The sequence below is a fragment of the Emydura macquarii genome, unplaced genomic scaffold (genome assembly GCF_026122565.2).
Source record: "Emydura macquarii macquarii isolate MOO-44397 ecotype Brisbane River unplaced genomic scaffold, CSIRO-AGI_Emac_v2 contig_2473, whole genome shotgun sequence".
Lineage (NCBI taxonomy): Eukaryota > Metazoa > Chordata > Testudines > Chelidae > Emydura > Emydura macquarii.
In genome coordinates, this window is record NW_027132610.1 from 180,976 (window position 1) to 207,389 (window position 26,414).

General features: G+C 46.4%; 1 protein-coding gene across 1 annotated transcript; it reads right to left on the reverse strand.

Moving 5' to 3' along the window:
• Positions 1-15,404: 15,404 nt before the first annotated feature.
• LOC137162794 (vitelline membrane outer layer protein 1-like) lies at positions 15,405-19,802 on the reverse strand. Its single transcript, XM_067562722.1, has 3 exons — positions 19,600-19,802; positions 18,236-18,339; positions 15,405-15,747 (listed from the first exon to the last, which is right to left on the reverse strand). Exons 1-3 carry the CDS (start codon positions 19,768-19,770, stop codon positions 15,453-15,455), a joined length of 570 nt encoding a protein of 189 aa, XP_067418823.1. The 5' UTR covers positions 19,771-19,802; the 3' UTR covers positions 15,405-15,452.
• Positions 19,803-26,414: the final 6,612 nt, after the last annotated feature.

Here is a 26,414-nt window from a genome sequence, read left to right on the forward strand (position 1 = left end):
ATGCTGCCTCTGCATAAATGTGTGAGCTGTAGACCAAACTAAAGGGGGAATAATGCAGAGAATGGAAAATAAAGTAAGCAAGGAGGTTTTGATCATATAGACTCCTGCAGGAACAGTGAAGAAATGAAAATAATATTGGGCTAGACCATCTCTTCTGCTTCTCTTGAGTTCAGTAGGGGCCCTTTCATGAATCAGCAGGTTCATGCAGACAAACTCCACAAGGGACACCCCTCCAGCAAGAAAATAAGATGGTGGAAATTGTGCAAGTGTCTCTTCTGGAGGTTTGACCCAGGGAGGACATGATCTGGCCATTGATGATCTATATCAAGTCATTCTTCCCCCTTAACGGCTCATACAAGAAGATGACTTTATTCAAACATGAGATGCTGAAATGTCATCCTTCTGATATCCCCTAAGCCTATTGCAAAAGAGAATGAAGGAGTAAGGGAGACCTTCTTCTTCTCCTGGGTCAGTTGCTTTACATCTTCACAAGGAAGCAAGGCGCTTATATTAAAGAGCACAAAGGACATAGTTGGGTCCTTACCCTCTCTCCTCTGCTGGAGTTGTGGAGGTTACTCAAGTCCTATGTTCTTCCCCACTCCCCAGCTGCAATTAGGGCTGTTGGAGGGAGAAGAGAGCGTTGAATACAGAACCCCAGTCATCAGCCTCCCAAAGGGTTCCTGGGATGTGGTGATATTTACCTTTCAGCCCCATCACAACCAGATGCCAAGGGGAGGGTGACTCTCCAGTCCAGTGTTACCAGGCTTCCCCATCACCTTGAGGTATACTTATTTATTAGGATTACCTTCCTGAAAGGGGGGTGTGATTCTAGGCGTGTGTGTTCTCTTAACGTACTGCTTCTGTTACTTGGGGTGTGTGTTTTATTAACATACTGCTTGTGTTACTTGTGTGTTCATATGGTTACAAGTCCCCTCCCAATAGAGCTATCCTGCAGGACCTCAGGTTTTCAGGGCTGGGTTCCTCCAGCCCCAGATTCAAATAAACACCCCACAGATACACACACATTCCACATTAACCGAGTGCTCTAAGCAGACAGGGCTATCAGCATTCTCAGCTGATCCCTTATATGTCCCTGAACTCAGCAGGCTGGGTGACACAGCACTTTCTGCAGCCACCCTTATATGGCCCTTTGCAAAGCACCAGAATAGAGCACACTTCTTGAGCAGGCTGGGTCCAACCAGCACTTTTCTGCTGCCCCCGCTTATTTGCCCCTGGACTCCGTAGGCTAGGCAGAGAAGCACTTCTCAGCTGCCCCTTTATATGCCCCTTTACACCACACCAGAATAGAGCACACTTCTGAGCAGTGTGGGTCCAAACAGTACTTTCAGCAACCCCCCTTATATGCCCCTGGACTCCATAGGCTGGGCAGAGCAGCACTTTTCAGCTGCCTCCTCCCTCACTCTTCAATTATTCTAGCAGTAACCCCCTTGATGATCAAACCCCATAAGATTTTTGGACACTCCAGGGATCTTTGCATGTAGAAAAGGTAGAAAAGCCCAGAACACAAAGGAGTAAATGCAGTTAGAGAGCGAGAGAGAGAGAGAGGGAGAGAGAGATACCAACAGTAATATATGATACCAACAGTAATACCATACAAGGGGAGAAAAACAATGAAATGCTTAAAATACTACACAATTACAGTTGGGGTATTGGAGAAAGCTACCTCAGGTTTGATTACAAAAGTAGGAAGTTATACCTGGACTAAGAGAGAAAGAGGGAGAGAGAGAGAGTGTGTTGAGGGAAGAAGTGGGGGTCTCACCACTCCGTGCAGCTCAAAGGTTCCCAGGAGACAGGCTGTTCAGTTTAGGGTCTGGAGCGATTGAGACAAGCAAAGCCCCCAATACGATCAGTCAGGAATAGAGGAAGTTCCAGTGGGACTGATGCAGAATTTGGATTCAAGCATCAGAACAGGGGTTTGAACTTTGGTAGGGGTTTTTGTAGACACCAGGTTTGTTTATGGGTAAACAATGTCTCAAGGAAGTATCCCAGAGTGGTTTTCTTTATGCTGGACAAAAGGAGCTGATCATTCCTGGCTATGGGCAATGTTCCTTGAGGGAGCTCACAATGCAAACAGGCAGATTCAGTGTTTTGCATAGCAATAACTAGAATGGTCTGATAACTGCGGAGCTGGATGTGTGCAGGTGTGGGTTCATTTACACCAGGTGCAGAGATCTCCCATCATGCAGTGCGCCCCTGCTTCGGCAATCCCAGAATTCAGTGTGCTCCCTGCTTGGGAGGTTGCTTCTCCATAAGCTATGCTAATTCTTGTTCCATCTTCGATGTAGATGAAGCTTCTTTTCTCCATTCGATGTGCTGATGGAGATGCCTCCTTTTTACATCTTTGATGTAGATGAGGCTAGGGGTTGTTGGGAGGGTTTTAGGTGTGTCTTCCACTGCCTTTTCATATTGAGATGCCTTAGGTTTCTGGTTCAAGCAGCCTTTGGTTTCTGGTTCAAGCAGGGGCTGGGGGGGCATTCAGGTGAGCCAGAGAGAGTATGGGGTTTTGCGCCCTGGTTCCCCAAGAACACAGAGCTGCCAGTGATCCTGTTGATAGTTCTTTTCAGGGCCTTATACTTCATTCGGTTTCCCCAGATCCCATCAACTGAGGAGGAGCCACTAGTTCACTAATAGAGGCCCATTTTTCAGGATAAATACATCCTGTATTAGAAAGTGAGAGTTTGAGACATGAGGCCTAGTATAACAGGCCGAGTGATTTCTCAGTTAAGAGGGGCTACGTGAAAGCTGCCATCTTCCACTCCTACTAATGCCATCTATCTGACAACCAAACATTGATCAATGATCTCCCTCTCTTCAGAGCAACAACTCAAGCTACCACAATGGCCTTCTTCAGGGCCAAGTAACACACCAGATAAGTTAGAGGATCCTTGGTCCAGAAGCTAACACTGCGGGACTTTCCGAGGCAAAGTGCAAGTATCTCACAAAGATGTTGAAGACACACAACATCGACGTCCTTATGCTTGAAGAAATCCACATCTCCAGTGACCAACAGGCTAGCTGCTACCATATCCATGGTTACAACCTCACAACTAGTCACTACCATCCGAAATATTAGTAATGCAGTCTTTTACAGCACAAGCTATACTCTTGCAATTCTTGTGTGAACAATACATTCTCATTTGATCCAGTTGTTTCTTATAATGCGGTCTTCCAGGTAAATTGGCTACCATCCATTCAGTGGGTTATCAAATATTGCTGTGTCAGGATTTAGTATTGGTACCTAGACACTGAACAAGATTGTTTTGAACAACGTGTGCATCAGTTAGGATGCACTGTCACTGACCCTAAATTATGGCTAGTATAAGCAGGGGATTTGTTTACACAATTTGTAGTTACTATGTAACTTTATTTCTTTTTCAAATTGTTTCTTCCTTGCCTTCATATTGTTTCCTGCCAATAGTTTGTTAATATTTACCTCTGTGTTGCTGAAAACAGTTTAGTAATGCTATGCACATTGTAAATGGTGTATAGCAATACAGCAATACTAAAGTTACTTTTACACAATAGCCAAATTCAAATTAAATGACAGCTTAACCTGGTCCAGCTAGTGGTTTTCTAGCTGATTGCCAATTCAATTGTCCGTATATGGTATACTGAGATATATTCCAGACCAGTCTTATTTATAAAGCACTTCATTTTACTTTTCTTGTTACCTGGGGATTTCTTCACAGTGTACTGATGTCTACCTGTGTCTTTTGGTCTGTGAGATGCAATCTACTTGTGTATCACAGAGCAATGCAACAAATGGAACTGAGAAGCTGTGACCTGCCCAGCAAAGCTTACCAGAAGGTAACCACCAGCAGTGATAAGGGTAACCTATAACAATGATGGTCACTACTGTGTAGTAACTAATCACAAGATATTTGTATATTAAGGCCTCATTTCTAATGTCACTACTCCAAATTTTTCTTTTACTTTTATATAGATAGCACTGTGGGACATACTGTAATATAGCCTATCCCAGTATTTGAAAAACACTCAAGCCTACTGGTAACAATAATACAGGTGGTAACTCTAATTGCCCTAACAACACCACATTTCTATTTCTGGTACCAAAGTAAAAGGGCCAAACTACAAAACCAGATTGAGCCTTTTCCAATCATATAACTACATACCCCAATCATAGTCCTGGACCTCACATTCCCAGGCCCACCTTAAGGGACTATATACAACTGGAAAATAAAATCTGTCCACCAGTCGTACAAGGGAATATGTAGAGCAAGGGACAGATGGGGCATGAATATGTGGATGGTAATCGAAGGTGGCCATATTTACAGTGTTTAACACACTGGGTTGTCTTCAGTCCACGAATTATGCTTTTCCGGGATGATGGGTAAAACATCCTCCCCATAAAAAGACAAAAAGTGGCGGAAGTAGTAGAGAGAGCTTGAGAAATGAGGCCTAGTATAACATGGTAGATATGAAGCCTGAGCTAAAGAAGTAGATGGGCCCTGCTGTTATAAAACAGAATTAGCAGATGTCAGGCTGCAAACCTGCTGGCAGGGTCACAGAATCTGGCAAGAACACAGCTGGTACTGCAAAAAACACACATTCCTAAAGAAGTACTAGGCATATAACACTCACGCATGCACATTCTAGAAAGGTGGTACCAGAACCCCCCAGTACCTAGCATGGTACTAGTACTGTCTCCAAAGATAATAAGAACATGCTGACCCTTCTTTTAAATAAGGTCTGGATGACAGCATGATGGATAGAGATGTTTTGATCGAACCATCAGGTACAAGGTAAAAGGTGGTATCTCACCACATCAGAAGTGCACTACGTCAATTGTTTGCATCAGTGTATAAAAGAGGGTCTCAGGGTGCGTGTCTTTGGCCAGCCAAGTAGGGAATGGAAAGTCCCGCCATTCACTGAGCCAAACCCATTGCAATGAGCAGCCATGTCTGAATGTACCAATAACCTTTGAGCCAAGGCGTGAGGACCATGCTTTGTTGACAATAAACCTGACCGGGGGCCTTCACTGATGAATCCAGGTCTGTGTGCATTTTGATCAATTTTGCTTTGTCCACTATCTGCACAGAGTGGGAGCAGCACACTGAAGTCTGTTTGTGTTTTCTAGCACCTGACAACGCGTCCCTGTGGCATTTGAGGTACATACATTTTTATTTCAACATCTCATCTTCATTGGCACTGATGAAGCCACATTTGGAGTACTGTGTCCAGTTTTTGTCCCCCCACTACAGAAAGAATGTGGACAAATTGGAAAGAGTCCAACAGAGGGCAACAAAAAAGATTAGGGGACTGGAGCACATGACTTATGAGGAGAGGCTGAGGGAACTGGGCTTGTTTAGTCTGCAGAAGAGAAGCATGAGGGGGAGATTTGATAGCAGCCTGTAGCTACCTGAAGCGGGTTCCAGGGAGGATGCAGCTAGGTCATTTTTATTCATAGTAGATGACAGAACTAGGTACAATGGTCTCAAGTTGCAGTGGGGGAGGTCTAGGTTGGATATTAGGAAAAACTTTGTCACTAAGAGGATGGTGAAGCACTGGAATGGGTTACTAGGGAAGTGGCAGAATCTCATTCTTAGAGGTTTTTAAGGCCTGGCATGACAAAGCCGTGGCTGGAATGATTTAGTTGGGGTTGGTCCTGCTTTGATCAGGGGGTTGGACTAGATCACCTCCTGAGGTCCCTTCCAACCTTAATCTAGGATTCTATGATTTCTCTACTTCCCATTCGGGTTAGAAAATCCTAAATCTTGTGAAAATGGAAGTCAGGCAACAAGTGTACAAAGCAAGCTGTTTGAGTGCATGTAGGGACATAAAGTAGCCTGTCCATTCTAAATGCTAAGCATATATTTGTTCTGAAAAACAAACAGAAATGTCTGCGTTAGACAGCACCCTAACACATGGTAGCTAGATAAAGTGTTTTCAAAGGAAACACTGGTTGCTGTCCTCATTGTCCTCTTGCTACTAAGGGCCAGAACTGAGGCATCACCACTTTTTATATAGTTGAAAATATGGCAGAGGGTCCCGTTCCCCCCCTCCTCCAGTATCTCCTGCATGGACAGTGGAGCTGTATATCTTTAAAAAAAAATCCTTTCCTGAAGCCAAGAATCTCTTGCATTTCCAGTGCTGACTCAAGTCAGATATAGCAAAAAAGGCATTTCTGAATTGCACACTCAGACTGTCTGTACTCAGGAGCAGGGGAGAAAGTGGCTATGGGTCAGTTCCTCAGCAGGTGTAAATCAAGCTGATATCAGTGGAGCTACATCAATTTATTCCAGCCAATAATGTGGACCAGTAAGTGAAATCTTGGCAAACAATACACTGCTTGTTAGGAATAGATCCAGAAGAAATATATTATCCTGTGTCTCTGTATGAGTGATTTGATCGAGTTTAAGTTATGAAAATGCTGATTTCTCCATTTATCACCCACAGTTCTTAAAATTGCTGCTGCTAAATAAAGGGGTGGGGGTGGGGACAAAACACAAAACAAAAATATCAGAAATTACTTTGTGCTGCAAAAGACCAGAATTTGAGTGCATTAACAAACATTGAAGCCCCTATGAACTTACTGTGGTTTCACTGGGTTATTTTGCTTTCCTCATACTAATCACTTCTCTGTCAAAATGGTAGTGTGAGCATTTTGTAGTGATGAAAAGCATTAGCTATTGGCCACCGCTACCAGAGACAGGAGACTGAGCTTGACAGACCAGTGGTCTCATCCCATATAACTAGGGCCCTACTAAATACATGGTCCATTTTGGTCAATTTCACAGTCATAGGACTATACAAATCATAAAGTTCATGGTTTCAGATATTTACATCTGCAATGTAATGGTGGTGTAACAGTGGGGGTCCTGGCTCAAAAGGGGGTTGTGCGGGGGTCACATGACTATTGTTGAGAGGAATGTGGTATTGCCTCCCTTACTTCTTGCTGCTGCTGGCAGGTCACTGCCTTCAAAGCTGGTCATCCAGCCAGCAGCTGCTGCTCTCCAGCCCTCTAGCTCTGAAGGCAGCAGCACAGAATTAAGGGTGGTATGATATGGGCGGGGGGGAAGCCATCAGTTCAGGAGGAGCAGGGCTGCCTTTATGCATGGGCACCGTGGTGACCCCTTCCTCTCCCCCTCCACCTCCCCAGAGCCAGCCCAAGACCCCATTAGTCTCCGAGCACTGGGCCCAGAGCTGGAGAGGGGTAGGGCTAGTGGTTCCCTGACCAGGGGCTCCTGTATTGTACCACGCTCCAGCTGCTTGTTCCAGCCGGGATGGGAAGAGTCGGGACGCCCCCTTCCCCTGCATTGGCCACTCCCTGGGCCGGGTCAGAACCACCGCTGGGAACCGACCCCGCTTCAGGAAGCACCACGGCTGCTGGCTGGAAGCCCAACTCTGAAGGCAGCGATGCCACCAGTAGCAGTGCAGAAGTGATGTGGCATGGTATGGTATCACCATCCTTATTTCTGTGTTGCTGCTGGGAGGGTGCTAACTTCAGAGCTGGGTGCCTGACCAGCAGTCGCCGATCTCCAGCCACCAAGCTGTGAAGGCAACGCAGAAGTAAGGGTAGCAATACCACAACCCCCCTACAATAGTCTTGTGATCCCTTCTACCCCATAACTCCCATTTGGGTTAGGACCCCCAGTTTGAAAAATCCTGGTCTCCCCTGTGAAGTCTGTATAGTATAGGGTAAAAGCACACAAGACCACATTTCATGGTCTGTGATTCATTTTTCTACGGCCATGAATTTGGTAGGGCTCTACATATAACAAACCCTGGGTTCTTGTAAATCCCCTTTTAACTGCAGTAGCTGGATGAAAGAATATAATGAATATTGCATCCATTTAAACGACAACTTGATTTTTTTTTTAAACTGAGTAACAGATTTTCACTAGAGGCTGGAGCAATTACACATTGCTAAAGGGTCAGATTGTCAAGGACCACTGAATTCATGGATGGAGTAGAGGATGTGGCATGAGAGAAGGATCCTGTCCCCCTTATGGACTCTGTTCCAAAATACATGGGGCAGTTATATTCCTAGCACTTTCCTAAGCACAAGGACCTGGCTAGCCTGACTAGCCACTTCCAAAGGGACAGAGAGGAGGTAGAACCAGGAGTCAACTCTCCTTCTGGCACAGAAAAGTGTCCACTGCATCTCTTTTATGGGGTGTACCAACAGGAACATTCCCAGCTCGGTTCAGCACTGTCTCCTCCAGATCTGTCACTGCAGTTGCCCAGCTGCTCCGCACAGTGCCATAAAATCACAATTGTGCCTCAAATTCTGAGCATGTCTTCTTTAGCTTAGTACTCCAAAACCAGATAACCCCTCCAGTGTTCAAGCACACTCCAGCATGCAGATTTGTGTCTTTGTCATACACACAAAGTTCATTTTCACACTGAATTCTCCCTAGTTCTGGTTAGCTTTTAAAACTCAAAGGCTACAAAGAAGAGTAAATCCAATGAAAATCTGATATTTTTATTAGCAGTTGCCTTAGCCTGTACAGCAATGAGGCAAAACTGGACAGCAATAATCTGTCGATGCTTCAGCTACACTCCCACATCAGATTTCCACTTTTGCAGAAACATATCAAATCATACAGCTAAAGGTCTTGATGAATGGGGCCCCTTCCCTTAGAGAGGCTCCATAGACTAACAGATCCCTCATTGACAGGCAAAGAAAACCCAGCCTGAGCTACAAGCAAAGCTTCCTTCCTAAATTTTGTCCCCTTCCTCCTCGGTATGCTCTCCTCCAAGTGCCTGATGTAGTGCCATAATGTAGACACTTGCTACAGTAACAGAAGGGGTTTTTCTAACACTATAATAAATCTAATCCCTCAAGAGGTGATTGCTAGGTTGACAGAAGACTTTTTCCGTCAACTTAGCTACATCTACAGTGGGAAGAAGGTCAACCTAATGATATTATGCAAAGCATGACATTTTTTAAACAACCCTGAATAACATAGCTAGGTGATTTAATTTTTAGGTTGAGATCAGGTCTAAGTTAATGGAAGAATTCTTCCATTATCCTAGCAGTGTTTATACCAGGTGTGGCAAAACACCACTTGTAAGTACAGCTGAGGGCTGTGGACTTGCACTCTGGGCAGGAGGCAAAATACAGCGGACCACCAGATAGATCTATGGACAGAAGAACCATTTCAGGATTCGGTCAAGGCTCTTGTCTATCCCTAGGTGTCCCCCAATCAAATGGCTATATCCTAGGTCTAGCACTGCCCTCTGATTTCATCACGGTACCAGGAGCTGCTCCACCTCTTCCTCTTGTACCCAGACCACCCTTTACAACAGGTCCCTTCTGATCATGAAGTATGACCCCAAGCTTGGGCCTTCCCTCCCCGGGGACTGCATTCACCTCCACCACTTCTTTCCTGATATTGTTGTATAGTGGCCTGGTCTTGTGCAAAATTCCAAAAGCAGGCACAATGGTCTCAATTTCAAAGGGACCTATTTCGATCTCTTTGCCTGAGTTGGCTCCAATGGGGCTAGGTCCAGCTTCTGGCTCGTCAACAACCTGGGTTTTCCCCCTGGAGGCTGGACAAGGTTGCCTTGCTACAAGCGCAGCTTTTGGATCTGGGTCAGGAGTCTGGTTCCCAGTTTTTGTCTGCTCTTCTTTCACAGTGAGTCTTCCGTGGTTTCCCAGGGGTGGTTAACAGATCCTGGGCTAATTCGGAGAAGACTGGGGGAGGACCTCCTACCGAGACCTCAGCACCCTTCCCGGGGTCACCACTTATCTTCATCTCACTGACCGGGAGTAGGCACCCAAACCCTGGGAAGTCCCAGCCTATGACGACTGGGTATGGCAGTTTAGGGACCACCCCTGCTATCACCCTTGTGGTACTCCCCTGAATTTCGATCCGGACCAGTATGGTCGGGTAGTAATTGACAGTGCCATGTGCAGGTTATTCCAGCGAGCTTGGCCTTGGAGAGCTGGTTCTGGCCCACCAGTTTACCTGAGATCAGTGTAACAGCACTCCCAGAGTCCACTAAAGCAGTGGTTTCTATGCCATTCATCTTAACTGGTTGTGTGTATCTAGGGGGGTTCTCTGCTACCCCTGCCAGATAGATCAGGCTGCAGGGACCGGCAAGATCATCCAGACCACATTCCAGGGGTTCCTAAGCATTTGGGCACTGGGTTGCTATGTGTCCTAGCTCCCTGCAAGCATAGCACCTGTACCAGGAAGCACGGGGTCTGTTGCCTCCTGGTGCCCACCTCGCCCCACGTGGAAACCTATGTACGGGCACTGGCACAGGTGGTGGGGCCCACGGCCGGGGTTGCAGCCTCGAATATGTATAAGAAGGTGGTGTTCTCCCTGGCATCTGAGGCCACTACCCAGGAGATGGTGGAGACAGGCCTGGTGGTGGGGGGCATCCACATCCCTGTGGAGCCCCTGGAGGACCTGGGCATATGGGTGGTCCTCACCTCTGCCCCACTATTCCTCCCCAAAGTCGCCCTTCTGCCTCTCCTCTCCACCCTGGGGAAGCCCCTCTCCACCATCAGCCTGCTTTCCCTCAGCTGCAAGAATCCCGCCCTGCATCATGTCCTCTCGTTTCGCCGGCAGGTGCAGCTTCAGCTGCCGCTGACGGCATGTGGCGGGGAGGCATTCGAGGGGTTGTTCCTGGTGCCCCATCAAGGGACCCAGTACTGGGTCCATTTCTCGATGAGGGAGGCCGGGTGCTACCTCTGCCGAGCGATGGAGCATGTCCGGAAGGACTGCCCCCTGGCCCGGCAAGGACTGAGGCCCGGGACCCCTGAGACCCTAGCCGTCCACTCCCTGTGGCCGCCCCTCCTCCTCCATCGTGGGACATCACCTCCACTCGGGCCCCATCCGGGTGCCCACCCGGGAATGCACATGCAAGCGAGCGGGCGGGCACTACTAATGCCCGGCGCAGTCCGGCAGGGCCTGCGGAGGAAAGGGAGTCAGGGTCGCCACTGTCGGGCACCAGAGGGGGTTCGCCCTAGGAGGAGGCCTCTCCTTCCCCCGCTCTCCTGGCCCTGCTTTCCCAAGCCCCAACACCTGCGTTCTTCCCCACCAGTCCTGCCATCGCTGCCCGGCCCTCCTCCATGGAGGACTGGGTGCTCATGCAGAGCAAGCGCGGCAAGCGCAAGGACGGAGCCCAGAACCCCCTGCCCTCTCACTGCTGAGTGGGGAGAGAGCCCCTGTAAAACCATGAAGGGGGCTGCTGGAGCCGCACCTTCTGCCATGCTCCCTGCCAGAGCCCAATGGGCGGCACCACCTGAAGAAGCTATGGCGGCAGATGTAGGCCGCACCATCTCCCTCCTGGAGTCTCTCCTTGAGGAGGTCCCAGCCAGAAGCCCTTCCACCCCCTTTTCATCTGAAGCCCCCACTGGAACCGATGTGACTGCTGCCTCGGCTGCCATGGGGGAGGACCTCGTGGTGGCGAGAGGGGAACCTCTCATCTATCCTCGATGAGATCAGTTCCCTGGGTCTGACCCCGGACTACCAGGGGGAGAATGACCCCTCCCAAGGAGGGCCTCGATCAGGGCAGTATCCAAATTCTCCTCCTTCCCTTCCCAGGCTTCTGCCGCCGCTCCCATCCCTGGAGCACCCCTAGGACTCTCCGCCCACCCACCCAGCAGCTGCAGCCCTCGTGGTGACGGCCGGGGCCAAGTGGCCGGTCTCCGGTCTCCTGGGTGTCCCATCCCTCTATGGAGCATGTCAGAAGAAGCAGGAGGAGCTCCAGGCCCTCAAAGACCTCCAGGCCCGGGGTGCCTTTGTTTGATCCCGCATCTGTCTCCTTTGGGAGATGGATCGCAGCTCCCACTCCTTCTACACCCTGGAGGAAACGAAGGGGGGCCTGGAAGAATGTCACCTGCCTTCTGGCAGAGGCCGGCACCCCCCTCATGGATCTGGCGAAGATGCGCGGAAGGTCCAGGGCCTTCTACACTAGCCTCTTCTCCCTGGATCCGACCGAAGCTGCCACCTGGAGGATGCTCTGGAATGAACTTCCCACGGTCGGCATGGGCTCCCGGGACCGGAAGCAGCTGCCTCTCTCTCCGGCTGAGTTCCCAGAAGCCCTCTGCCTCATGCCCACGAACAGATCCCCGGGCATGGACGGGCTGACTGTGGAGTTCTACTGCATGTTCTAAAATATCCTCGGCCCGGACCTCGCCACCGTCTGGGCCGAGTCCGAGGGCAGCGGAGAGCTTCCTCTCTCGTGCAGACGATCCATGCTCACCTGCTGTCCAAGAAGGGGGACCTCCACGACCTTCGGAATTGGCGTCCACTCTCGCTCCTCGGCATGGACTATAAAATCGTGACTAAGCCCATCTCGCTGAGGCTGGGGTCTGTGCTGCACGACGTGGTCCATCCTGACCAGACCTACACCGTCCCGGGCCGCACCATCTTCAACAACTTCTATCTGGTCAGGGACCCCCTGGAGTTTGGGTGTAGTGATGGTCCGTCATTCGCCCTCCTGTCCCTGGACCAGGAGAAAGCATTCGGCAGAATGGACCACGGGTATCTCCTGGGCACCCTGCAGGTGTTCGGCTTCAGGCCCTGTTTCATGGGTTTTCTTCTGGTGCTGTATGCTTCCGCGGAGTGCCTGGTCAAGCTCAACTGGACCCTGACCAAATGGGTCAGCTTTGCGAAAGGAGTGCGTCAAGGCTGCCCACTGTCGGGCCACCTCTATGCTCTGGCCATCGAGCCCTTCGTCTGTCTTCTCCGCCGGATGCTGACAGGATTTGTGCTCTGTGAGCAAGGGCTGAGACTGGTCCTGTCCATGTATGCCGACAATGTACTACTCGTGCTCCAGGATCCGGGCGACCTGGTGCGGGTGGAGGCCTGCCTGGCCATCTACTCAGCAGCCTCCTCTGCCAGGGTCAACTGGGTCAAAAGCTCTGGCCGGATGGTAGGGGCCAGATGAGCTCCCTCCCACCCATGCTTCAAGCCGTCCGGTGGAGCGTGGGTCCTCTGCTCTATCTGGGCGTTTACCTTTCTGCCACCCATCCCTCCCCGGCAGAGAACTGGCAAGATTTGGAGGGCAGGGTGTCTGCACAGCTGTGAAGATGGACAGGACTGCTCTGGTGCCTCTCCCTTCAGGGGAGGGCACTGGTGCACAACCAGATAGTCCTGTCCATGCCCTGGCACCAGCTCAACAAATTAATGAATCTTGTCTCAAGACAACTTCTGGAATAGCTTATTTTGAATAAGTGATTTAGGTGCATTCATCAGCTTTATAAGGCTTAGTTAAGATCCCATAGTAACCTAGGCAGGCAATACTTATCCATTAAACAAAATTTCTTTGCCCATCTTTGAACTGACTTAACTATCTAGAATTCATTAGATCAGGACTAGCTGTTAATTTTGCAGCTAACATGCTTGATCTTGACTTTCCTACAGCAGAGCACCACCACCCAAAGCAGACATATGAAGGTATAAGCTCAGGTAAAAACTCTCCATAGAGAAGCATACCTGTAAGCTGCTGGGGCATAAATGACCTACTTGCTGGGTGGAGCAGACCTCACCTGGTCGTTGTGGTGGCAGTTCAGGTAATGACAAGTGTAGAGGCAAGAATCAGGCACCACTCAGAAGCCAAAGGGTAAGCTGGAGTCATAGTCAGGAATGTAGCCAAGAGTGCATCAGAACTAGGAGTTAAGAACCAGAACAGAGCAGACAGGCTGAGATTGGAGCTGGACTAGGAACAGGGATGGGAGCAAGGTGGGAGCAGGAGTTAGAACAACAGCCAGAGCAGGTAGCAGCTATGGGAACAGAGTAAGAATGACTGCAGGAATAAAACACTTAGAGGAGCAGCTGCAAGACTCAAGTAGCGGACCACTGGCTTCCCTGCCCAATCAGGAAGAACAACCATTTGGAGAGTGCTCATTGGAACCAGCTGAACTTGCTGGGTTGCCTAGCAACCAGACTGAGAGCCAGCTGTGCCCCAACCATACCAAAGGGACTGTAATGGAAATAACTCTTATTTATTCTCTCTCTTTTGTTTTCATTTTTTGTTTTTATTTTTGTGATGAAACAGGCCTAGTTCACCACAGTGATTATTTGATCTGTTTCTAATCATGGTGTCCCCTAAAGCATGGCAAAGAATGCCATGTGACTAAAATAGTGGGAATTGCTTTCCTGAATGGGTGTTAGGAGAGACAATTGTTAAGATTGGGGTCCCTAAACATGAGGAACTCCATTAGTGTAGAGTTCTTTGTGAAAGTGCTGAAGGGCATTGATCACAGCCCTTAAAAGAATCCCTGTGGTAAGCAAATTATGTACTGTTAAAAATGTTTCTGTGGATCTCAGGTTACATTGGATACAACAAAAGATTTTATTCATAATGCATTGGGCACCACAGAGGTTGCTCGTAATAAAGGCCTTATCTTCTGAGGTTAGTTGGTGCTGTAAGAAAAAAAAAGGAACCCTGATGCATATGCTGTGGGGACTTTCCAGGGTCAGCTAGCTGTGAAAAGAGGTGGATAGAACAATGTAAATAATGCTCAGCTTCAGCAGCTAAACCTCATCTGAAAATTATATCCAAAGATATTTACCTGCTAAGCCTGGTTTAACTACGCCACAAAAGCTTTGGTTCAATGATCATCAAGTTTTAAAAATGGATGGGTAGGCTTATGTCCAGAACACAGCAGTGGCATTTGGACATGACTAAGTATCAGCCAAAGACAGAATAGTTTATTGCCACAGAGTTCAATTATATGAATTCGAAAAAATGTGGACCCTGTTTCTAGACACATTTGGATAAAAATGTCGAGGCAGCTCAAATAATGCCACACTTCCATTCAATCTAAACCCTCTGCTTTTTTCATTCACTCCCCCCAGGCTCCTCCCTCCCACTGTCTATTCATGTATGCCTTCTCTTATTGCATTACGGTTATTCACACCCTGACATGTTATGTCTACGTCGTATTGCCTGGCTTTGTTGTTGGGTCTTGCAGCTTTGATGAGTTGTAAAATCGTTGAATTGCGTCATTTTATTGAGGATCCTGTGAAGTATGCCATTATCTGGAAAAACACACTGCTGTAAATCATTTACCCTTCTGTACATTTAATTGTCTGTTTCTTTATGAAAATCAGTTACACACACAAGTTTTGGCCCCAGCCATTTCTTGGTTCTCTGGACAACAAATTTTAACAATTTTTACATTAAAATTACTTGGTTCCCAAAACCTTGAAATACCCCTTTCTACCCAATATAGTTGTGCCTCCCTTCTCGCCTTATCAGAGTCGTTTTCTCAGCTTCTGGGATTTTACTCGCCTTCCACTCTCCTCCCAATCTCCTCTCCTCTTGGCTCTCCCCACAATCCTGCCTCCCCTCTTCCCCTGCAGATGTGGGGATGGCAATGCTCACATGCCTCATTTTGATCAATAAGATACAGACACCTTCCTGTTTAAGAGCAGTGCTCATTTTTAATGATGTTTCCTGGGCAGCTGCTGGAGTTAGGGGGATGGGCAGGGACAGATGCTTGTTTAGTTGCAGCAGAAAAACTTCACATCATTGAGCGCAGTGTCATCCCCTCTGACCTGGTATGTCTGCACCTTTGTCTGGATCCCACAAATGGCCCCAGAGCTGCAGCTGTTGCTCATATGGCCAACACTACCCCAGGATTCTGAATTGCCTGCCATCCACATCCCATCTGAGCATCTGAAGTGTATGTTGTTGGCTGCCGTGTCATCGGCATTTCCCTGTGGCGGTTCCATCCTCAAAATGAAGGACGTCAGGTTGCTCTTGTGGCACCATTGGTTCCAAGTCCATTGGCCCCACCTGCCAGAGAAGAAAATAACTGCCTGAGATTTATTCAGCATCTGCTACCCATCAGGGGGCACCAGTCATCCTAGCTACTGTGCATCAAGCCCAGCCTTCGTAGGACACACAGCAGCGACCTGAAAACAGGCCTGGTAGGGCCTGAGGTATTTTGTTTTCTTTTTCTTAAGTAGTATTTTTTCTTGCATGTATTTAACCTTAGGAACATCAGAAGTGTCAAGCCTGGTCTGTCCTCGTTTTGCTGGAGAACTGCCTGGGGGGTCTCAGGAGACGCCCCTTGGGTGAGAATTTGGGAATGTCTGTGTAGAACTTACCACTTCTGGTTGATATTATGGAGTTACTATGAAATGTTACTCAGAAAAACTGCTCTGTCATAAATGCTTCTCTGTGTGTGGATCCACCACTTCTGACAGGAGACACACTGGGAATTCTCCAGACTGAAGACCAAGGGGAGGCACACAATGTTAATGACAGGGCTTTAACCATGCAAAAGTTATGCAGAAGAGTAACTGCATCCCAAGGCAAAATATACCTCCTCCTCTGTCCGAGGGAAGGGGTTTTTTGGAGCAGGGGAAAGTTACCAAACACAAAAGAAAGGTGACCAGGTGAGACTTAAAGATAGGAGAAGAGCCAGAAAGGAGGAGGAAGCATAAGGCAGGAGAAAAAAAGATCAGAGGAGCTGGGGAAGGTAACTCCAGGAGGAAGAAGTTATCCAGCACGCAACACCCTGCATGAGACAGGGGAACCCTTCTGCCAGCCTTCCTGGACACAGATGCATCCCAAAGGAAGGGTGAAATGGGAAGTGAGAGACATTGTAGTCAGGATGTTTATTGTTTTGTATGATCTGTACTCTTTTGGGCTTCGTATGCCTAAATAAAAGAACAATTCTGTTAGGCTCTGGGCAAAGTGGTTGAGTGTGTGTTCTGTGCTTCACAACTACTGTGTGCCTCTGGAGCAAATTCAATGGGGTGGAGATCTGGGAGAGGGTATATTTATACAATTGGGGTATACTGGGAGTCCATGACAGTCCTAGGAGCCTATGACAGGGGGGAGCAGCCCCACTTCCGTGAAGGAGTAGCAGACTGAGTCAGTGTCCAGGAAATGTGCCAGAGAAACCACAGGAGCAACCAGTGCTGCAGCCTGCTGAGACCCAGAGAGGTTTAAAGCAGAGGGAGATCCAGGCACACACAGGCTTGGCTTCCCCTCACAGCAGTCCAGAGGGTGACTGAAAGGGGGCACCTGAAAGGATCGGTGACACTTGGTGCTGAAACTTGAACCCTGATGTTCTTCTCCCAAGTGCTCATTAGAGAGTAGAGAGAACCTACTGGGTGAAATCCTGTTTCCATTGATGTCTGTAGCAGAAAGACAAAGCTTAAAACATGGAGTCTGCTACAAGGCCCGAGGCCTGAACTAAAGTGAGCAAAAGTCAGGCCCTGCTGATATAAAGCAAGATTAGCAAGAGTCAGGCTATGAGAAAAAGTCAGGCACTGTTACAAAGCAGACGCTTGCTTACAAGTTCACTGTGTGGTACATGAACGTGGCAAAAAACCACAGGCACTTCCAAGAAGTACAAGGCACAGTGTGTTCACGTATGCACATTCCAGAGGACGGAGGTACACCCCAACATAAAGGCCTGGCATAAATACAATACTGGGATATGCAACGGGAACACACCGAACCAAATAAAACAAAGACAAGAGGATGGGATAGGATGATGAATACAAATGTTTTGTTTGAACCATCAGGTCCAAGGGATAGGATTGGTAACTAACCATGTCAAAAGGGTAATAAGTAACTTGTTTGTATCGGTGTATAAAGAAGGAGTTACAGAGGAGGTGTCTCTGGCCTAAAGGGAAGCAGAAAGTCCTGCCACTTACTGAGCCAGTCCATTGTCTCAAGCATACATGTATTAGCATTTCTGTAGAGTGAAAGGAGTCTAGTACTGTATTTTATCAACAGTAAACTTGGCTGCGTACTTTTGCCACTCGACTGAGTCAGTGGTTTTCTTGGGCAGTTCAATCAAGGTCTGCTGTACCGGCTACCTGCCCACAGCAGGTGCAGCACACAGAGAGAACACACAAGCAGCCAACAACTGATTATGTCAATAGCAAAATCCCCATTCACTCCAGCAGGGCCAGGATTTTACTCAAAGAACATGAAGGACGTAGCTCAAAATCCCTTTCCCCATGAGAATTGCTGAAGCTTTCACACTGTGCTCTGGGTCTGGTATCACTTTACTGGTTCTCTCCAGTCCTCCATAGTAATTTCCAGGGCAGACAAGATCTGAATTTTAACACAAAATGGTCATCTGTGTCTATCATAAAGAAGCAGAAACAGAACAGCTATTGCCCTATTTTAATTTTCCTTTATAGATTATCTCTAAAGAGAGGAAAAAGTCAGAGAAGAGACCCTGTGCAAATGGCATTGTTCATGGTTATTCTCTCTATGGTTGCAGAGTAAGAGGGAGAGAAACAAAAGAGCTACTCACGGCCCCACAGTGGACTCAATGATGGAGTCATCAGTGCAGTACAGGCGAATGCCATTCAAAGCCGTGTCATCACGTGCTACCCCAGCACCTTGGAAGGGCTGAACCTGGGAGAGGGGTACAAATAATGGAAACATAGCTACAGATTGGGAGGAGAAGGGTTGGAAACTCCACCTCCCAAGCCAATAAATATTCCCAACTTCCTATTATTAAATTAACTGCATTTCTTAAGAGAAAGAAAAATGTCCAGTAAACATTAGAGCCAGGAGGCTCCTGACACTTATAACAGCCACTGCCCTGGGAAGCTGGGAGACTGCTAAACAACCTGTCCCATATATTCCCCTATAAGTTTCCCATCCCTTTTCCATCCACCTTGTAAAGTAGAGTCCAGGATCCCGGTTGGGAAGAATGAGGAAACTGCCCCTCCACACAACCCCCACACTGGATTTTCAATCATGCAGCAACAGATATTCAAAGCCGCTAGAGGGGAGATATCCAGGCTGGTTTTAAGTGAAGTGTTGATGGGGCTCCCACGCATTCCCTTACTCTACAGATTAACAGGTTCTTCTCTGGCCGGGAAACCTGAGGCCTGCTCTACACTAGAAAAGTTTTGCTGTTCCAGCCTTACTCATCATGTCCTCCTTGTGTAGCCACAACCATAGTGGCCAAAAAGTACTTTTGCTGGTATAGCATATTCCAGTTTGGTGAGCAAAATACACTATCCTGACAACAGCACTTTTGGCACACCTACTAGGACTTTTGCCAGCAGAGAAATAGTTACAAAAAATGAAAATATATCACACCCTTAGCAGGCATAGCAATGCCAGCAAAACTTTGAAATAAAGATCTGCCCTTAGAATAAGTTTCAAGCAAACTTCCTTCATTAATTTTATTCTCTTTCTCCTACTTTTACCCCCCAAATACGATCTCTATGGCCTTTGATGTTAACACCTTTCAGATACTTACAGACAGTGGTTACATCCTCACCTCTTACTCACAGCTTACCTGAGCCAGACAGATTTAATTCTTTTAATATCGCCTCTTAAGTCTGGCCCTACACCCCCTTTCTGCTTCAACAGATGTCTCTGTTTGTGCCAAAAGCAAAGGCCCATAAACCCGGCTGTGCAGACAATTGTGTTCTCATCTCCTATCAGCCCTAGATCTGTGGTCACAGATATTTCCTGCCCCCACCCTTTAGTAAACCGAGTGGCCCTGTATGCTGATGGCTGGCCAGAGTATGAGGAAGAGAGGATTTTTACAAAAAAACTAGGAACAGTCTAGAGCCAAGAGAAGGTCTTGCTAGGATACTGAGTGATGAGTGTAGGTCAGAGGGTGAGGAAGTGGCAAGGGGATGGGAAGAATTTTACCTTCAAGGAAAATCCATTGGCGTAGCCACGGGGGCAAAACTCCTTCTCCCCCCATTCACCCCACTGGCCTCCATTGGGGACAGTGAGGGTGGAGATGTAACTTCGTGCCTCTGCATCCTGGAAGCAGCAGGAGAGGAGCAGGCAGAGCACTGCATGGGTGAGGGGCTGCATGGTGCAGTATCAGCTCTGGATCTACCCACAAAGAAGCTGGTGAGTGACTAACAGCCTCAGACACGAGGGATATTTATACCCAGGAAAGTTGGGCTGGGTTTCCTTGCTGGCCTGGCCTGCTGCCAATCCATCTGGGAGCAATCACACTTTGCCACGTCCCTGCACCTAGACACTGACCTGACCACCCCTCGCACACAAAGGGCTCATCATTCCCCACTGAGACTTTCAGGGGCTGAAGGAAACTGCTGCCCAGGGCAAGGGCTAAGTGGGCAAAAGCGGGACTGTGTGTCCTGAGGGCAGGCTGTGGATTTTAGAGCAGCTGCTGAAGGTTCAGAGGTAAAGAGGAGCAGGGGAGAGGCCCTTGGGGCTGTGTTGGACAGAGCGTCCTGGCACTGGCAGGAGGAAAGAGAGAGATTTTTCCTTTCATAACTTTATCTCAGGGTCTCATTTCTGCTCCCTGCAACTCCCTCATACTGAGTGATGTGATTGTCTCCGACGCTCTGCTGTCACTCTGCCCTACCCCATCTCCCTGTTCATAAGTCTGTGCTCCAGCCAAATGGTAATTTTATCCATTCCAGGTTGGAACCATGTGCAGGGCCCCCACATGGGTGGGAAAAAGTGCACACTTTACAGGGACATGCTAGAAGTTCACTATTAAGTTAAGAGACTATTTTATCTACTGGAAACATAAATAGTAAATACCTCGATAATATTTATCACCATGTAATTTTTTATAGGTTTCCATGCCCCTTAGCGCCTTATAATCCGCCCACCACTCCCATTTCCGGTCTTGTACACGTTTGGCGCTTCCAGCCATTTTGAAAAATTTGTGTGTGTGTGTTGGGTCATCTATGTCATGCTTGTGCTTGGATACGTGAGGCTCTGTCTGCGAGAGAAAAAGAAAGGCAAGAAAAAATAAAAATTTGAAAAAAGTCATCATAGGCCATTTTGAAAAAAAATTTGTGCTCTGTTCTTGTGTTCGGGCATGTTTAGCTGACAGAAAGGGAAAGAATAGGTTAGTTTGAAAGAAAGAAAATAATGTTGTAATAAAAGATTTTAAAGCAGAGAGAAAAAGAAATTAAAGAAAAATTGAAAAAAATAATGTAATTAAAGAATGCTAGAGAAAAAAGAAAAAGGCATGAATTGATAGCTTTTCTGGAGCTCGGATGTGAAACTTGGGAGAAAACCACACTGGACCAATCAGAAGTTGCTCTATAACTATGTCAGAATGCATTCTTCCTGACAAGAATCACCCCCTCTCACCTAACAATAAAGGCTTTTGCCAACAAAAGCTGATTTACAGTAAAAATGGACAGAACATAATACACAGGCTTGCTTTTAAAGTTTGCCTATAGAAATTATCCCAAACAGCTTTGTATTTTCCCACAAGAACCATTCCTTTAACTGTTTGAAAATGTAAGATAAACACAACCCCTTTACTCAATTATTTTGCTAACATGAAAATAAACAGTTACAAAGGGTGCTTTGTACATGTTTTACTTTTTTTGGTTATGCGTGAAATACCATAACTGCTAAGGGGGAATGTTATTTACAATATAACATGAAAAATCAGCCCTGTGACAATTTTAGTGAAATACCTAACTTGTAAAAGTTTTAACAAGTGCACGAGTCTTTAAAGGTTTTAGTGTAAAGGACGTATATAGTAAGAAATATCCTGTTTACAAGAATGTAAATGGTAATGAAATCATACAATATAAAAAATTTCAACCTATTAAAAGCCCACACCAGCATGCTTTTTAAAGGAGAAAAAATATCACAGCCAGGATTAAAGCCACACGTCTAAATAAGAAGTGGTTTTTTTAGCTTTGTAAAGGGTAATGTTACTTACAAAATATATTAATTAGTTAAATGGACTTAATCTAGAAGGGATTTACAATTTTACACTCAGAAAGCAGTGTAAAGAAAGAAAGAGGTTATTTTTTCTCATTTAAAGTGAGATGAACACAGGCCCATCCTTATCTTCAGAAACTGATAATAACCCTGCTGTTTATAAAATGCATTCTTCCTGAACCACCCTTTTGCTAACATGAAAAAGCAAGAGGTGTTTAATCATAGCAAATAAAGTATATAAGTTTTACATGAAAAACAACAACAAGGTGTGCTTTGTAGCGAACCCTTTTTAACAAAAGATGTTTTACTTTTTTTACAATAAAAAAATTTAAAAAGACGAAAGCCACAGACATAGAGAACAGGGTATTGGGGGTAAGAGAGAAGAGTCCTGAGTTTCAGGGGGATATTGCTAACTGTTTGCAATCTTTTTTAGTGTAGGCAGCTAAAGTTCTTTGCTGGTGGTTAAGCTTTAGCACGGACAAGCGTTTGTCAGTCAGAAACACTTTCCGACATCCAACGGGCTGTCAGGAATAATCAATAAGATTAACAAAAACCTGGTGGATTACGTATTTGGAGATGCTTTGTAGCAGGGCCTGCAAAGGAACAATAACAATTTTGTTTATTATGAACTTGTCTAGAGAGACTCTAGAGATTTTTTGTTCATTTTTTTATGACACTTTTATGCAAAGTGTATGCCCAGAAGCATTATAGAATTAAATAACATGACCCTGTAGACGAAAGACCTGAATCAGGGCTGAAAACAGGGGTCTCATGATCACTCAAGTCCTAATGCAGAGGCCTGGGAAAAAATTAAAAGGCCAGCTGAAGCGGAAGGTGGTACGATTTAAGAGGGTTCTGGGGCTGCTTTGTAGTGACTCAGATGCCCCAATAGCCTACATACCTTGTGAACAAGCAACCGGGACCCTCTTGTTATTGTTGACAAACAGTAACCTAACTACAAATATACTTCAGGGGTTCCCTACTTCCCTTTTGACAGCCCCCACTCCCACCCCTTGAATCCTATAAAAACATGTTTTACAGAGGCCTTTTCCACTAAAACATGCATTTCATTTTATTTTTAGAATACCCCCAAACACGTTCTAACTTTTAGTTATTTTTCTCAGCAGGATTTTGTAATTTGTTGAACCAAGAAGTTGTTCAACATTTCACATTAAACATTTATCCGTCGGTTTGATTATTTCATTTAACGCTCTGTCTGGGTCTTTGCCTCCGTCATTTTGTCCACCAGTGCTGTCCCTAGAGCTAGATGTTCCTGGGTTAAACAGAGGCACCGCAGCACGTATCCCAATGTGACGGTGACATTTAAAATGCTCTCTATACACAAACTACTCCTCGTGTCTTTAATTTACAGTTCACCTCATCTTCAGACCAGTTCAAGCAGCCATGGCTCCACTGCCCAGGAGCATTTATGATGCACTCCAAGCAATCCTCAGATTGTTTCTCTCTCAGGCATTGCTTGATGATTCCGTACACAGTAACTCATACACAGGTATGTTGTATCTGTGAATTTATTTTGGTTTTTTGCTTCTTTTAAGCGGCAATCTGAAGGGATCTATTGACACCCTATGGAAATGCTTTTAAAAGCATATTATGAAAAAGTACAAAACTGTCTTACACTAATTTCTCACTGTAAATTTTTCAGCAGCTGAGTGCTGGTTCTTCAGAGAACTTGGCGATTCTGGACATTGATAGCTCTGAAGGGGCAAACAGCTTGGATCCGATCTGCTACTTGAGGGTAAAATATGGTATTGAACCCCTTGCGAGTTCATAACCGTAAAATCGTCATGCCTTACTTATTACCCTTCTGACATGGTTAGTTACCAGTCCTGCCCCTTGTACCTGCTGGTTTGAAGAAAACATTTTTATCCATCATCCTATCCTGTCTTCCCATTCTTGTTTTTATTGGGTCAGTGTGTTTCTGTTGTATCTCCCAGTAACTTCTGGAATCTGGAAAAAGCAAAATTGTGACTCAGAGCTGGGGTGGGAGGAACGCAGGGATAAACCGGGCGAGGAGACTGAGCCTGGGAACTGGGCTTGGGAGAATGGGACTGGTTGGACAAAGAGACTAACTGGGACTGGGAGCCTGGGAGTCAGCAGGTGATTTAAAGACTGAGCTCAGATGAGCTGCTAGGGGAAAGACATGGATAAGAAATCTGAGAATTGGAGACCGGAACTGGCTAGGTGATGAGAATGAGGCTGACACAAAGATCCAGGGGCGAGGAAGAGACAGAACTTGGACATGGAGAGGTTGGACAGGGCAGAAAGAATTCAGCTAGGGAGGAACTGGCAGCAGGTTCTATGCTCACTACAAAATATTCCCCTGACAACCTGGAATGGAACCAATGATTCCTGAGCCTCACCATTCATCTGCTGTCAGCAAATATCTGTGAAACCCTCTGGCAAGGTGGGTCTCTCATCCCTCTCTAGTGCTGGTCCACAGAAAGGATGACAGCCTACTACTGCTATCAGTTACTCATTAGCTCAAGCTGCAGGGGTCTGGGTGGTGGACCTGAAGATTCCAACCCACCTGATGAGCCATGGGGGTGTTAATATGATGTCTCAAGATGGAATTTATTTTTTTAGCTGGATTTTTTTAATAACCTAGGAAATTAAATACACACAAACGATATTAAAAGTACATTATTAAGATTACAAAGTCAAGCATTGAAAGTTAGATAATGCCAGAATTAAGGTTGTCTGTACAGCCTTCTGCACGTTCATTATGATACAGTCTTTAATTACATGATCACACACTATGTTTTCCACAGGACACATGCATCATTCACTGCACAGGATGGACAGTGCTGTGTTAAGCAAAAGGAATTCTTCTCAAGAGAATCCAGTCACACTGATAATACCAAGCAATTTATTTAGTAACATGTTGGGAAGAGCTCAACAAGCAGCTTCAAAGTACAACTATTACAGCAGTGTCTTAAATACATTTCACTCATCAAGATAGACTACACCATTTTAAACTAATCACCAAAAAGAGTTCTCTGTATCTTGGGGAAAACAACTCCATATATGGTGGGGAGAGGATGTTGAGGGGGAAATGGTCTCAACAAATAAGGACGATACATTGTGAGGGGCATGAATACATATATGTGATGGAGGGCAGGGGCACAGCGAGGAGTATGTAATAACATACAGGTACAGTACAAAAATATCTTGTTTGCTGCTTATCTAGGTACTCTGTGCTTGCAGTCCTTGGTGTGTTCTGCCTAAAGGCCTTACCCCAACAATAAGCAGCTATTCAATATTTTGTGTTCGCATCATTGTTCAATTAGTGGCCTCAGGCGTTTTTTACCACTTACTGTTCACACTCTGCTGAGAAGACAGAATGATTTATTTCCTCATGGGCTTTTCTATGACGCTAATTGCTATAATATCTGAGTCCTGCACAAACATTAAGTATTTTTGTTTCACATCCCTGTGAGACAAGGGGTGGGATTATTGCTGTTTTGTACATGGGGAAGCAAGGCATAAAAAGATAAAGATTAAAAGTATCCACTAATTTTGGGGGACCAACTTGAAATGCCTAGGACCTGATTTTTCAGAGAATTGAGCATTATATAGCACTGTTATATTAAAGAACAGCTCTCATTGACTTCAGGTGCCACAGTGAGTGCTCAGCACCTCAGCATATGAAACCACACAGTCTCAACCCAAAGAGACAAAAAATGAGAAACACACAATAAGGGACCACGTGTGAAAAGTTTAAGTCACTTGCCCAGCTATCTGGAATCAGAGCCTGCAAGCAGAGGCAATCTCTAGGTAATGTAATAAGAGGAGCTGCCTTTGCCTACCTCTCTCGCTTAGTGGGAAGAATCAGCACACCACCTCTTACACTCAGTAGCAGTAGGCCTGTTGCACATGGCTGTGATAGTCCCCTGACTGCTTTTTCCCAGCCTTGTTCAGTCCTGGATCCTGCCTTGCCTCCCCCAGGTAACCCGGCTCTGACCCTTAGAGCCAATTCTTGATTTCTGATGCTCACAGTTGGCCTTAGACTCAGGAGCTCAGCGTCTATTCCTGGCTACCTGCTCCAGCCACTAGCCTTGGCCACCCAGATCCTGGTCTCTAACAACGGCCGAAGAGACTCCAGCTCAGCATCCTTGAGTTAAGGGGAGGAGACCACGATAGATATTTGGCTGGTGCTGGGTTCTCGCAATAACCAGAGAAGAAAACTATGGGATCTTTCAAAGTCACAGGAACCAAACAGCTACTCAGTTCCCCACTAAGGACTCATCAACGGTCCTGTCAGTACAGTGCTGGCAAATGCCATTCAGAGCTGTGTTGTGGTTCGCCGCACTGCCTTGGAAGGGCTCCATCTGGGAGAGGGGCATCAAAGAGGCAGTAAGCCAGGTAGGGATTGGAAGAGGAAGGGGGCTGGGAAAAACCCTCTAGTTTAATAACCCGTATTCTGCACTAGGGGGAGGGGAAATGTCACTTTTCCACACTGTCCTTTATTAAATCAATATAAACTGAATGTTTTTAAAAAGAAGAGAAGCTGTTAAAAGAGGATCTGCCCCACTCCCCTCCACACCTGCCCTCATTGGATTTCCACTATGGAAGCAACATATAGAATCACTACGAACCAGAGAGGTGAGATTTCCAGGCCAGATTTAAATATCCTGAGGGAAGGGGCTCCCAGCGTAAGAGAGGCTAAGAGATCCCTAATAAACAGACGGAGTTTTAAGAGTAGCTTCCTTCCTTCATTTCATTCCCTTCCTCCTATTTTTACCCCTAAAATTCTCTCACCCGCAACCCCCAGC

Coding starts and splice junctions, on each gene's coding strand:
- LOC137162794 (XM_067562722.1), bottom strand. CDS start 19,770: ATGCAGCCCCTCACCCATGCAGTGCTCTGCCTGCTCCTCTCCTGCTGC. Junction 18,340..19,599: donor CCAATGGATTTTCCTTGAAG/GTAAAATTCTTC, acceptor CCCCTCTCCCAG/GTTCAGCCCTTCCAAGGTGC. Junction 15,748..18,235: donor ATTGAGTCCACTGTGGGGCC/GTGAGTAGCTCT, acceptor CTTCTCTGGCAG/GTGGGGCCAATGGACTTGGA.